Source organism: Carcharhinus amblyrhynchos, chromosome 2 (genome assembly GCF_965287045.1).
Source record: "Carcharhinus amblyrhynchos chromosome 2, sCarAmb.v2.hapA, whole genome shotgun sequence".
Lineage (NCBI taxonomy): Eukaryota > Metazoa > Chordata > Chondrichthyes > Carcharhiniformes > Carcharhinidae > Carcharhinus > Carcharhinus amblyrhynchos.
The window spans coordinates 128,540,663-128,552,802 of NC_137325.1; the positions used below are offsets into that span (position 1 = coordinate 128,540,663).

Below are 12,140 nucleotides of genomic sequence, written 5' to 3' on the forward strand. Positions count from 1 at the left end.
AGAGAATGTTCAGGGTGCGTGGAGTCCTTAATTATGCTGGCTTTAAAGGGCAGTACAAAGGACAATACAGCACAGAAACAGGCCCTTCAGCCCTTCAAGCCTGCACCGATCATGTGTTCCTAACTAGACCATCCGTTTGTATCCCTCTATTCCCAGTCTGCTCATGTGGCTATCTAGATGAGTCGTAAATGATCCTAGCATGTCTGCCTCAACCACCTTGTTTGGTTGTGCATTCCAGGCCCCCCACCACCCTCTGTGTAAAATTCGGCCCTTTGAGCCTGCTCCGTCATTCATTTTGATCATGGCGTGGTCAGATTTTCTAATGACTCTTTACTCGCCTTGGATTGCATTGATATCCACCTTCCTGATAAAAATGGTTGTAGAATTTTAATGCAATTTCGAGACAAGTCTTCACTACCTCCCCTTTCCCTTCCTTGCAAAATAATGAAAAAACAAATTCCTACCCAAAAATAATCAGGCCATTAAAGGTTTTATACCCAAAGCGAACATGAGTTATGTACATACTCACAGAAATGAAGTGATATAGAATCTCTACAGTGCAGAAGGAGTCCAATTGGCCTATTGAGCCTGCACCAACTCTCTGAAAGAGCATCTTACCCAGGCCCTATCCCCGAAATACCATGCATTTACCATACCTAATCCACCTAACCTACACATCCTTGGACACTAAGGGGCAATTTTAGCATGTCCAATCCTCCTAACCTAATATGAATCCCTGGAGATTTAAATCAGAAGCGGCAAAACGCATCAGCCAATAAGTGATGTTGCAAAGTTCACAGGGACAAAAGGAACAAATGTGATAGTGAAAAAGTGGCAGCAATTGGAAGGAAATGGGTGGAAATGATCACATTCAAAAGGAAATTATATATACCATTTATTAAAGTTTACTCGTGCTGTGGTGGAATTGAGGGCAGAGATTTACAGGGGAAACGAGATTTTTAGACTCAGTGTTTAGACTCTGGAACACCCCACCTCAATAGGTGGCAGAGCCAATTTCATAACTAATTACAGAAGGGAGTTGGACCAATATTTGATGATGAATGACTTAGACAAAAAGCGACAGTGTGTGACTAAGCACAAATTCTCTTTCAAAGGACCAGCACAGGCATGATGGATTGAATGGTCTCACTCTGTGGTGTAGGTTTCATTGCTATACAGTCACTATTTACATTTATATATTAACAAAGTGCCCAAGTCTCGTGGCAGAATGTAATATGGGGGAAATAGGTGTAAATTACCAAACAGAAGATTGCAACTTAAGGATGATATAGCTTGGCAGGCTGGTGAAGAAGGTTTTGCAAAAATAATCTGCGGACATGAATAAAGTTGTTAGTTACAATTAGGGTAAAGGGGAGAGGGTGTAGCTGGGATGGGTGATATTTTGAAGGTGGAAGTAGATAATGGTGATGGAACGGAGTTGCGAAGGAGTTAAGAATTACTCTGGGTAGGCAAGCTTTGCTATTAGAGTGGGAGGGGTGATTGGTTTTCAGGTTGGTTGATTTGGCATTAGATAACCAGGCCAGACACGTGAAATGTGTGAGTAATCTCACTGTCCTCCGAACTCAAGAATTGAACATGGTGTTATACCAAGAGAGGCAATGAGGATGGGAAATTGAGAGTGATTTGGTGTGGATAAAGCAAGTAAAAGAGGAATGAAGGAAGTTGCTGAGTTGCACAAATGAGACAACAAAATCAGGGTGACCGTGGGTGGGAGGGGGAGTTGGTAAAGGTGTTTGTGAGGAATCTGAGAGTTTCCAAGGATCTAGGGGGATGATGGAGAGGTTGATGCAATAAAGATGATGTGGATAGCAAGGGAGACAAGGAAGCGTTTGGTCACGGCATATTAACAGTGAAGACCTCGGAGGTGGAGGAACCCTGCATTGAGATGGTGGTATTTCATATAGATGGAGACACTGACGCACTCAGTGAGAAATGTGAAAGAGATATTTCAACGAGGAAGTCATCAAGAGCTTTAGATCATCTTAAACATTGAGGACCTTGAAACAAGGATGGGAAGGTGTGGCAAAGGTTGAGCTACTCGGAAGTAATTGAAAGGCAATAGCAGGAGGACAGAATGAAGCTAAATCTCTGAGATAAGAGTTAAATTGGTTTTGGTGACAAATATGGTGGAACATGTGGTTAGACAGGGTTACCTCTGAGGAGAAATAAATCACTATTAACAAACTAGAATTTGAAGAGGAAGTCATGGATGGGGAAATGCAGGGATGGTAGTGGAAAATTAGTTAAGGTTATTTAATGCAATACACAAATACCAAGCGACACTTTCGGGTGAACCAAGATAATGAATGAGGGGATGCTAAAGAGGAAGAAGTACCTGTTGGCCAGCGTTAACCTGTTTTTAGCTTGTTATATACTATATAATATAATCTGTTTCATTCCAAATAAAATGCTTTCTCTGTATTTCTCCTTTCCTCCAGTGCGGTGTTTACCTGGACAAATCTTTTGGTGGTGGTAGTGGAGCTGGATGGATCAGAACAGGAGGCTTTGGACCTTGTTCCTTTGGTCACTAACGTGGTTCTGGAGGAACATTACCTAATTGTAGGAGTGGTAGTTGTGGTTGATGTTGGAGTGATTCCTATAAACTCTCGTGGAGAAAAGCAACGCATGCATTTAAGGGATGGATTTTTGGCAGACCAACTAGATCCGATCTATGTGGCCTACAACATGTAGCCTCTTGTTCTAAGGCTTCCATTAACTATGTGTATGTATATATGTAAAAAGAACTCTTGGTGTTCACCACAAAGTGTGCAGAAACCGATAGACAATATTGGCTCCACAGAGGGACTTTCTGCACTTGCAAGCACTAGTGACTCGCCACAAAAGATGTGAAACTATTCCTTTGTACCACAGACGTTTAACAGGCAAAGACAATGATAAGTACACAACCCTTTGAAAGTCAAAAGCCCATTCTGGAGCCTATTTCTTGCTTGTTGGTTAATTAACTGCTTTTGAAGTAAGTGTACTATCTGCGCTTTGTATTTTTAAGTTATATCAGCTGAAGTTGCTTACGTTTTTTAATCTGCCCTCTAAGGGGGTACTTTTTAATCTATTCACATACTGTGGCAAAAGCAAGTATTTTAGATTGTTGATTCTTGAGATTTGGTCAAAAATTGTCAAGTTGTAAACAAGGAACCTTCTATCTAGAGCTGACTGGTTTAGGATATTTTGCCCCTCCTTTTTTTTCTTATGTCTGGTATTTGATATTAAGAGGTACAAGAGTAACGTCCACCCTGTCAGCACCTTAACAGCTGCACCGAAATCATAAACTCCCTCTCAAAGCAGGGCTTGGCAAACCTGATACAGCAGCCAGGAGGCGATGTCTACTACCTAACAATACAGGTATTTATTGTTGGCGTAGCCATTGAAGGGGTATCAGTTATGTTTTCGCTTGTGTGATGATATCATTGTACTACAAACAGGAGGAAGAAAAAAGATACTGAGTAACTTCATATCATGTAATTATGTACAAAACAGTTTTAATTTATTTTGTTCTCTTTAGAAGTATATTAAGAGAAAGACATTCAAGAATGTTTTCCTCTTTTAAGTGTTTGCTAACAAGAGGCAAAGTGTTGCGTTATTTTATGTGGATAGCTTCACATCAGCACACTATATTCGAGGTAATTCATCAGATCTATGGTTTTACCAATGGAAGAGACATTGAAAATCCAGTAATTCTTACTTGCATGGTGTCCCAGTTTTTAAATGAACGACAGTCGTGTTATTCACTCAGAGCCCACCTCAGAGGTGTAGTATCTCAACGCGTGGTGACCCGCAAGCAACTTCCATCAGAAGACCCCAGCTTGTGAAAAGATCAATGGACATCTTTATGCTTGTGAATTAACTGAGGTTTAAAGTGCACTAAAAAAAAATGAAAAATCAATAAAAAAATTGTATTGTGCCAGATTGCCTGGTGTTCATTGATAACTTTGTGTTGGCATGTGCACACATACACTGTTGTTAGACTCTCCACATGTGGCAGGTTAAACGGAGTAGATTGTGTGTTTTCTAAGATGTGTGCATGCTTGATGCTCCAGTGTGACTTCAGATTCTGAACTGACAGCTATTTATGGTAGTTTCAAACTTTTTACTGCTGCTAATTGTGTTTATAGTAAAGCTTTTTCTTAACTTGTTATGGGTTTGTAAGAATTGAAAAAAAAACATAAAACAACTAGCTGCAAAAGAGCCGTTTTGCCAGTAAACACACTTTGAAATATTGAGTTAAAAATGTAGGATATAAGAAACTAATGTACAAGAATAGGTGTTAATTTTTTACAGTTAAATTTTTGCAACAATATATTTTACATTAAAATACAGGTTTTTAAATTTTTTTCTGATAGGGTGCAGTATACACAGAACATTGGTGGCTGACGACGTTCTTTCATACATGTTACAATTTCCATCGCCCCCATCCTTATGTAAGCTACTTACCATTTGTCAACACCTTCTTCCATCTGCTTCTCACTGGGAGGCCCAGAGAGTCCTGTCCGCAGTTTAATTTCTCTCTGCCCTTGGAGATGTTGCTTTGTGGTTAACTGGTAGGAGGGGTAAGCTTAGCAGAGCCAGATCAACGACGTATCACTTTTTCTGCTCTCCCGAGATAAAAAGCATTCATTCCTACCATGCACCGTGGCAGCAGCATTGCTGAGGATTAGCAGGACACTGGTCAGTTTTTGAGTGGATAGGCAGGTTTGGAGCTGTCTAGTCGGGTGTGAACCACTCCGCATTGGGCTGCCTTAATGAGTGGATGTTGATTATATATCCTCCAGTGTGTGAAAATGATGTTCGTCGTGAATGAGGACGTAGACTATATAGCAGTGGTAATAATGCTGCTTTTCTTTTTACTCTGACCCAAATCCACGCTTTTAATCTAGCACATTACCTCTAAGGTTTATATGATGTATTCAAAGCCAGGTTTGTCGTGTCCTCTGCTACCTGCCATTTGTAAAGAGAGTCTAACATTTACTATTTGTAGTAAAGTAGGTTTCTTGTTTCGTTGTGAGTGGAAGAAGCAACCACCCAGAGTTCTACTAGACTCAGCAATAAAGAAGGCTTGTCCTTTATTAGAAAACTTACTATAGATAAACCATGCATTAGAATGTATACAAACAGTTTGTCTTGTGACCTAGTGCTTTGAAGTAAAACAAAACCATGTAATGAAACTCGATGCACATGCACAAAATGGAAGGTACATGAAGATCATATAATGTCAAAACTAATCAAGAACAGGATCAGATTCCTCATGGTGCTTGTTATTATTATTATCCTGCTTGACACTTTACCCAAGGGAAGACTGTCCCTATATCAGTTGAATGTTAGCAGTGTTGAGTCGTGTAGTCTGGTGGATGGTAAGAGAATTTCATGTACTCAACCAATCACAATGGATTTACTGTGCAAAGGACAGCAATCTTTCTTGTATGTTAAACCACCAGTACGCTTTGTACATCTGTGATAACGCCTGTTTTATATTCAAATGAACAAATAAAAGCTTTTATTTTTGTTGCTCTGAAAACACCTCATCTGTCTTCATTCAGTGTAAATATTTCCTTAATAATTCCCTTAATTAACTAACACTCTTGTAGTCTTCAGTTTGCACCCTCTTTGAGATTAGACACGATCCTCTTCACAAAGGTCCAAATACTTGCTGTTTTGGCCCGATGTAAATTGGACATACGACCATGTGAATTAAGAGGAAGGGAGTGAAAGTTCTTAGATATGTAACACCAAAAATTAGAGGTTGGCACAATATTACACAAGCAACCTTGTACATGAGATACATGACTGCAAAAGCCTGCAGCCTGCTTTTAAAAGCAAACACCTCAATCGCCCAATCCTTCAAATGTCAGGGTGCTTTAAAGGGAGCTATATAAATGCAGGTTGTTATTGTTCCATCCATCTATTCTCTTAAGAATCTTGAATCCTGGAAATAATTTCCCTAGAGACTCTATTTCAAATCGTCTATCTTTCTTCATAACTTGGATGTCTTGATATATTTTTGGATTTGGTTGTCTTTCACCGATGCCGATGACTAGATATCCTTGCTGTACTTTGTGTTCAAAATTGTACCAAGTTCTCCAGGTATGGTCATATACAGCCTTGTATAGGCTCCAGCTGTATATCTTTCTTATTCGTCCAACTGTATATCTGTCTAGTTCACGTTTCTTAGTGTCAATACACATTATAATGGGGTGAGTTTTACGGCCTCACTCGTCCCAAAACCATAAAATCCCTGCCTGAGGTCAATGGACCTTCCCGTGCTCCGCCCCCTCGGCCGTTCCAATTCCTGTGGCAGGTGGGCCAGTAAAATACTAGCCATTGTGCTTGGTTTTAATGACTAGCTCACCAATACCTGAAGCCCTTCCTCCTGTTTCTCCAATAGTCTTTGGACAATTTGGTGTATATTCCCACTGTGCATTCCCCTTCTCTAGCTTTGTTCCCTTACATATGTTTATATTTAATGCATTTGCCACTCACTTTCCGAAGTCCCCTCTATATTTCACCTTGCTTGATTCCTATTAATGAAACCCTTCCTTCCTAACCTGCTGGTTCAGCTGCTTTGTTTCTGCACACAGCTCCAAATCATTTCTATAGACCCAAAACAGCAATGACTCCAGTGCTGACAGCTCCATTCACAACCAATCTGCTTTCTCTGATTTAAATCATGTTCGTCCCACAGCCTGTAGTTGATGACCTTTAGTTTTCTGAATTGCCGCCATGACCTTCATAAAGATTGCTGTTGGGATCTCATTGAGACGTATAAGATGATGAATGGGATGGATAGGATAGAGGTGGAGAGACTCTTCCCGCTCAAAAAAGACAGTAGGACTAGGGGGCACAGCCTCAAGATAAAGGGGAGGCGGTTTAGAACGGAGTTGAGGAGGAACTTCTTCACTCAAAGGGTGGTGAATCTCTGGAATTCTCTGCCCGTTGAAGTGGTGGAGGCTACCTCGCTAAATATTTTTAAGAAGCGGGTTGATGGGTTCTTGATAAGAGAGGGGATTAAGGGTTATGGGGAGAGGGCGGGAAAGTGGAACTGAGCCACAACAGATCAGCCATGATCTTATTGAATGGCGGGGCAGGCTCGAAGGGCTAGATGGCCTACTCCTGCTCCTATTTCTTATGTTCTTTCCAATCCTCAGACACTTGTTACGAAGACATGATTGGTTTCACGAACCAGTGTTTCAAGCAGCCTCTTACCAAGCTAAATCTGGGCCAGATGTCTGGTCTGCCTTTAACTTCTTCAGCCTCTCAGTAACCATTTTATCAGAACTTGTTATTTCTTTTAATATTTCCTCCCCTCGAATTCTAACATCACTAGTGGACAGTGCACAATATCCCTGAACACTTGACATGACTTGTTTAGTCTATTTGCTATCTCTTCAATGTTTAATGTCCTGCTATTTTCAGGATCCTTCAGTAGACCATTCTCTCTTTTCTTACCTGCTTTCTATGGAAAGATTTATAGAAATGCTTGATGTTTCTTTCAATATTGCCTGCTGTCCTCATCTTGTTTATTACTTAAGGTCGGCCAACCTGTCTCTTAACCTCTGCAAATTAGCATTAAATAATTTTTTTTTCAAAAAAAGCAATCTAATCTTGTGAATTGTTTTGAACGGAAATTCAGCAATAAAAAAGATTTCAACTTGCTCGTCTCTTGATTTAATTTAAAAGTAACTGCGGCTTTTTAACTTGGGCAACATTGAAGTTGTACATATCACTCAGAGATGGTAATGAAGTTGAAAGCTTCAGAGAGCATGATGAGTCATGTACTGTGGGTGAGTCACATATACAGATCAAACTGGGTAGGGCGCAACACACTTTCTTTTGGAGACAGTTGGGTTTTCATGACAAACTAACAGCTTGTATTTTTTTGTGTGCAAATCCATAAATAGTGAGATTTATTGAATTCCATTTTCAAATCTTGCCCTTGCTTTGAACAGTCAACCTCTGGACTGCTCCTCCAGGATAATCATTATGCTATCGTTGCAATCAACACTTCAGTCAGATTATTTTGCATTTGTGAACTATATTTTTGGAATTGATAGTGTACAGCTAACATTTTTAAAATGCAAAATTGTGTTTTTTAAAAATAACACTAACTGTTGGTATGCATCAGAACCTCCTGTTACTTTGATTATCACCATACCCAACTTCTGAAGACATGTCTAGCTGTCCTTTCAGGTGCCAACTCACTCCCAAAACAATCAAAATTCTGCTACTCAAAAAAAGTCATCCTTTATTATTAGAGAGGCATCAGTGTCGGCACAGACTTGTTGACTCCACTCACCTGATGAAGGGGGCAATGCTCCGAAAACTTGTGCTATCAAATAAACCTGTTGGCCTTTAACCTAGTGTTGTGAGCCTTCTTACTGTTCCAGGTCCATATTTTGCAAAACTACTTGGCTCAACCCCATCAGTTAGCTTCTGCTCTACTCTTCAAATCAGCCGATCAAGAATGACTGAAAGAAAGATGGTGCTATAGTGTTTAGATTACTGGACTAGTAATCCAGAGGCCCAGACTAGTGCCCAGGGGACATGGGTTCAAAAATACCACCATGCCAACCGTTGGAATTTAAATTCAATAAATCTGTAATGATAAAGCTAGTCTCAGTCATAGTGACCATAAACATTATAACCAGCTGTTGTAAAAAACCCATCTGCTCCACCAATGTCCTATAGGGATGGAAATTGCCTTCCCAGTCCAACTTGTATGTGACTCCAGACCCACAGCAATGTAGTTATTTCTTCATTGCCTTTGAAAAACCTAGCAAGCACTCAGTTCAAAGCCAATTAAAGATGGGCAACAAATGCTGGCTTCGTTAGTGACAAAAAGAAGCTTTTTTTAAAAAAAAAGTGACATCCCCTAAGAATGTGACCTTTATTAACGGCCATCATTGTCCTCCAGTGTAGCATTTACAATGGTTTGAGGATGTCATTATCGCCAATCCTCTGGTCCTGTTTGACTGCAATAAACACAATGGGAGTATGACTGCTCCTCTATCCATTATCACCACCTCCTGAGTGTCCTCCCTCCCCAGAATCTTTTCTGCAATCTTTTGTAAATTTTAGGCTGTTTTTCCAGCATTTTCTCATTGGCCTCCCACATTCCATCCTGCCCAAAATTTGGCCTTGTGCCTCCTGCCCCATTCCCTCTGTCTTGCATTTTCTCCAAATGTTTCCTCATCTTCATATCTATCCCTAGGCTTGCTCCACCACATCTTTCCAACCTTAGGGTGCAGCTAAAAGATTGACTGTGGTGTTTTAAGTGCACTCCTGCTCTGTCAGCTAACTTGGAGCTACGCTGGAATGCTACTCCCAAATCCCTGTAATTACTGCAACTTTTAAAAAAAATCACAAACATCTTTTCAACTAAGCTGCCAAAAGCTTTACCCAAGGAAGTTGCTTGGAGACCTTTTGTTACTCAAAATAAAATTGCAACAATAATAAAGGTCCTGTACAGATGAACAATAATGGGATTTACTGTATTTTTATTCATCCACATGCTCTGGGATTCACTGTGATAGACCAGCACTTACTGGAAGTGGAGATGTTCACTAGTAACTACAAAGCGTTAGTTCTGACCATGACTTCATGGATACTGAAACAGACAGCAAAGTCATGGACAATATTTAACCCCCAGGATGATTAATTTGACATCCATCGCACACCAAATTTGAGACTTGTAGACAGTTGAAAGGTTTTTGACAGTTAAGAGGGGAGTTAATTGCTGCAGAAAATCCAAACTCTAGCCCACTCTTATAGCCAAAATATTTACATGTGCCTGTTCCAGCTACATTTCTGGTCCATGACAATGAGGAATTCAGTGATGGTAATGGTAAGGAAAGTAAAACCAACATGGTTAAATTCTCTCATTGGGGATGGTCACAGATTGCCACAGGTACTACACAAAAATGATGGCACATTAACCAACCTAAGGCTGAATGTTGACCATGACTTTAAAAAGTTTCTTTATTAGTCACATAAGGCCTACATTAACACTGCAATGAAGTTACTGTGAAAATCCCCTGGTCGCCACACTTTGGCGCCTGTTCGGATACACTTAGGTGCATTGGCTATGCTAAATTCTCCCTAACCAGCACATCATAGAAACCCTACTGTACAGAGAGAGGCCATTCAGCCCATCAAGTCTGCACTACCCAGGCCCTACCCCCATATCCCTACATATTTACCCATTAATCCCTCTAACCTATGTATCTCAGGACGCTGAGGACAATTTTAGCATCACCAATCAACCTAACCCGCACATCTTTGGACTGTGGGAGGAAACCAGAGCACCCGGAGGAAGCCCAAGCAGACATAAGGAGAATGTGCAGACTCCACAGTGACCCAAGTCAGGAATTGAACGCAGATCCCCAGAGCTGTGTTGCAGCAGTGCTAACCACTGTGCTACTGTGAATTCAAAAAAAAATTGGGCAGCAAATTCCACCAAGGTGGTGGGATTTGAACCCACATCCCTAGAACTTTAGCTGTGTTTCAGGATTGATAGTCTAACAATAATACCACTAGGCCACTGTCCTCCTTCGGAATTTGGGAGGAAACCAGAGCACCAGAGGAAACCCATGCAGGCATGGGGAGAATGTGCAAACTCCACACAGACAGTGACCCAAACTGAGAACTGAACACTGATCCATTGCACTGAGAGGCAGCGGTGCTAACCACTGTGCCACCGTACTGCCCACAGTCTGTTTCAGTAACCGAGAAGTCGTGAACACAACTAACCCTTTGCAATTGCTAGCAAACAACCCCACTTTTGACCAAATGATGGTCAGAGGTAGGTGGGTGGGTGGCAGGGGGTGGGGTGGGTGGTGGTAGGTGGTGTGGTGGTCATTGCTGAAGGAGCTGCAGATGTTTAGGGAGAAGACACAGTCCAGTTGAACACCTGGACTGAAGTGATTGACTTCCAACAAGCACAAACATCTTGCTTTGCACTCAGTATAACTAACTAGTTTTACTGGGACTCCTTGATGCCACACAGTCAAAGTCAGCCATTCACAGTTCACCATGTAATTTTTTTTCTATGTTGTTTGTAGATATTAATTCGTGACTATTTATTACTGATTGAGTGAATTATTCATGCAGGAAATGCAGTTGGAAAGTCCATGTATAAAGGGAATTTGGAACCAATTTATTTAGACATTCAGCAATAGTTTCACACGAAAGGCTTCTGACTAAAATTGTTAAAGAAATGTTATATTTAAAAATAGGGAACAAAGGGTGCCGAAGCATATCAAGTTTGCATACAGTTCTGGTCACCATACTACCAGAAGGATGTGGAGGCTTTGGAGAAGTTGTTTACCAGGATGTTCCCTGGTTTGGGGGGGGTATTAGCTGATGGACAAACTTAGTTTGTTTTCATTTGAACATCAGGGGTGAGCTGAAAGAAGTTCACAGAATTAAAGAGAGGCATGGATAGAAGTCTATTTCACAGGGTGAAAGAGGGGGCATAGGTTTAAGCAAAAGGAAGAAAGTTTGAAGGAGTTGTGAGGGGCAAGTTTTTTTCTTACAGAGGGTGGTAAGTGCCTGGAATGCACTGCCAGAGGTGGTGCTAGAAGCAGAGAAAAAGCAACATTTAAGAGACATTTTGATAAACATATATAGACAGGGAATAGAAGGATATGGACCATGTAGAGGCAAAAGGTCTTTAGTTTAAAAAGGCACCGTGACGGTGCAGGCTTGGTGGGCCCCACGGCCTGTTCCTGTGCTGTATCATTCTTCATCCTCAAGTTCATCCTCAAATTCTGTTTCTAAATTACACCAGTGATCTGAATATTGAACCAGCCAGGCTGAGTAATTTTACTGATGGACTGACAGAGGCTGCCACAGAAAATTTGGGGAAAGAATTAGGTATGAAATTAAGGTTTTATGCAAAAATAAAGATAAACCGGCATGTTTAACATGAATGGAACTAACAGATTTTTTAAAAAGGGACATGGGAATAGTACCACAACACTTTAAAACTTGATCATTTTAAATGCACGGCATACTGTGGCTATAGCATTATAACAGTAGAATGGAGGTCCATTATGTAAAATATGGGGCCAAGGTTGGACATGCACGAGATACATGATTTTAATTTTGCC

General features: G+C 40.7%; 1 protein-coding gene across 6 annotated transcripts in view; it reads left to right on the forward strand.

Moving 5' to 3' along the window:
* Positions 1-5,516, forward strand: part of LOC145358519 (disco-interacting protein 2 homolog C) — a 571,331-nt gene extending 565,815 nt beyond the window's left edge. For all 6 annotated transcript variants that reach the window (XM_080212647.1, XM_080212672.1, XM_080212655.1 and 3 more), the window contains one exon: positions 2,460-5,516. In XM_080212647.1, the coding sequence (XP_080068773.1) occupies positions 2,460-2,712 (253 nt within the window). In that variant the 3' untranslated portion in view covers positions 2,713-5,516. The remainder of the gene's footprint in view (positions 1-2,459) is intronic.
* Positions 5,517-12,140: the final 6,624 nt, after the last annotated feature.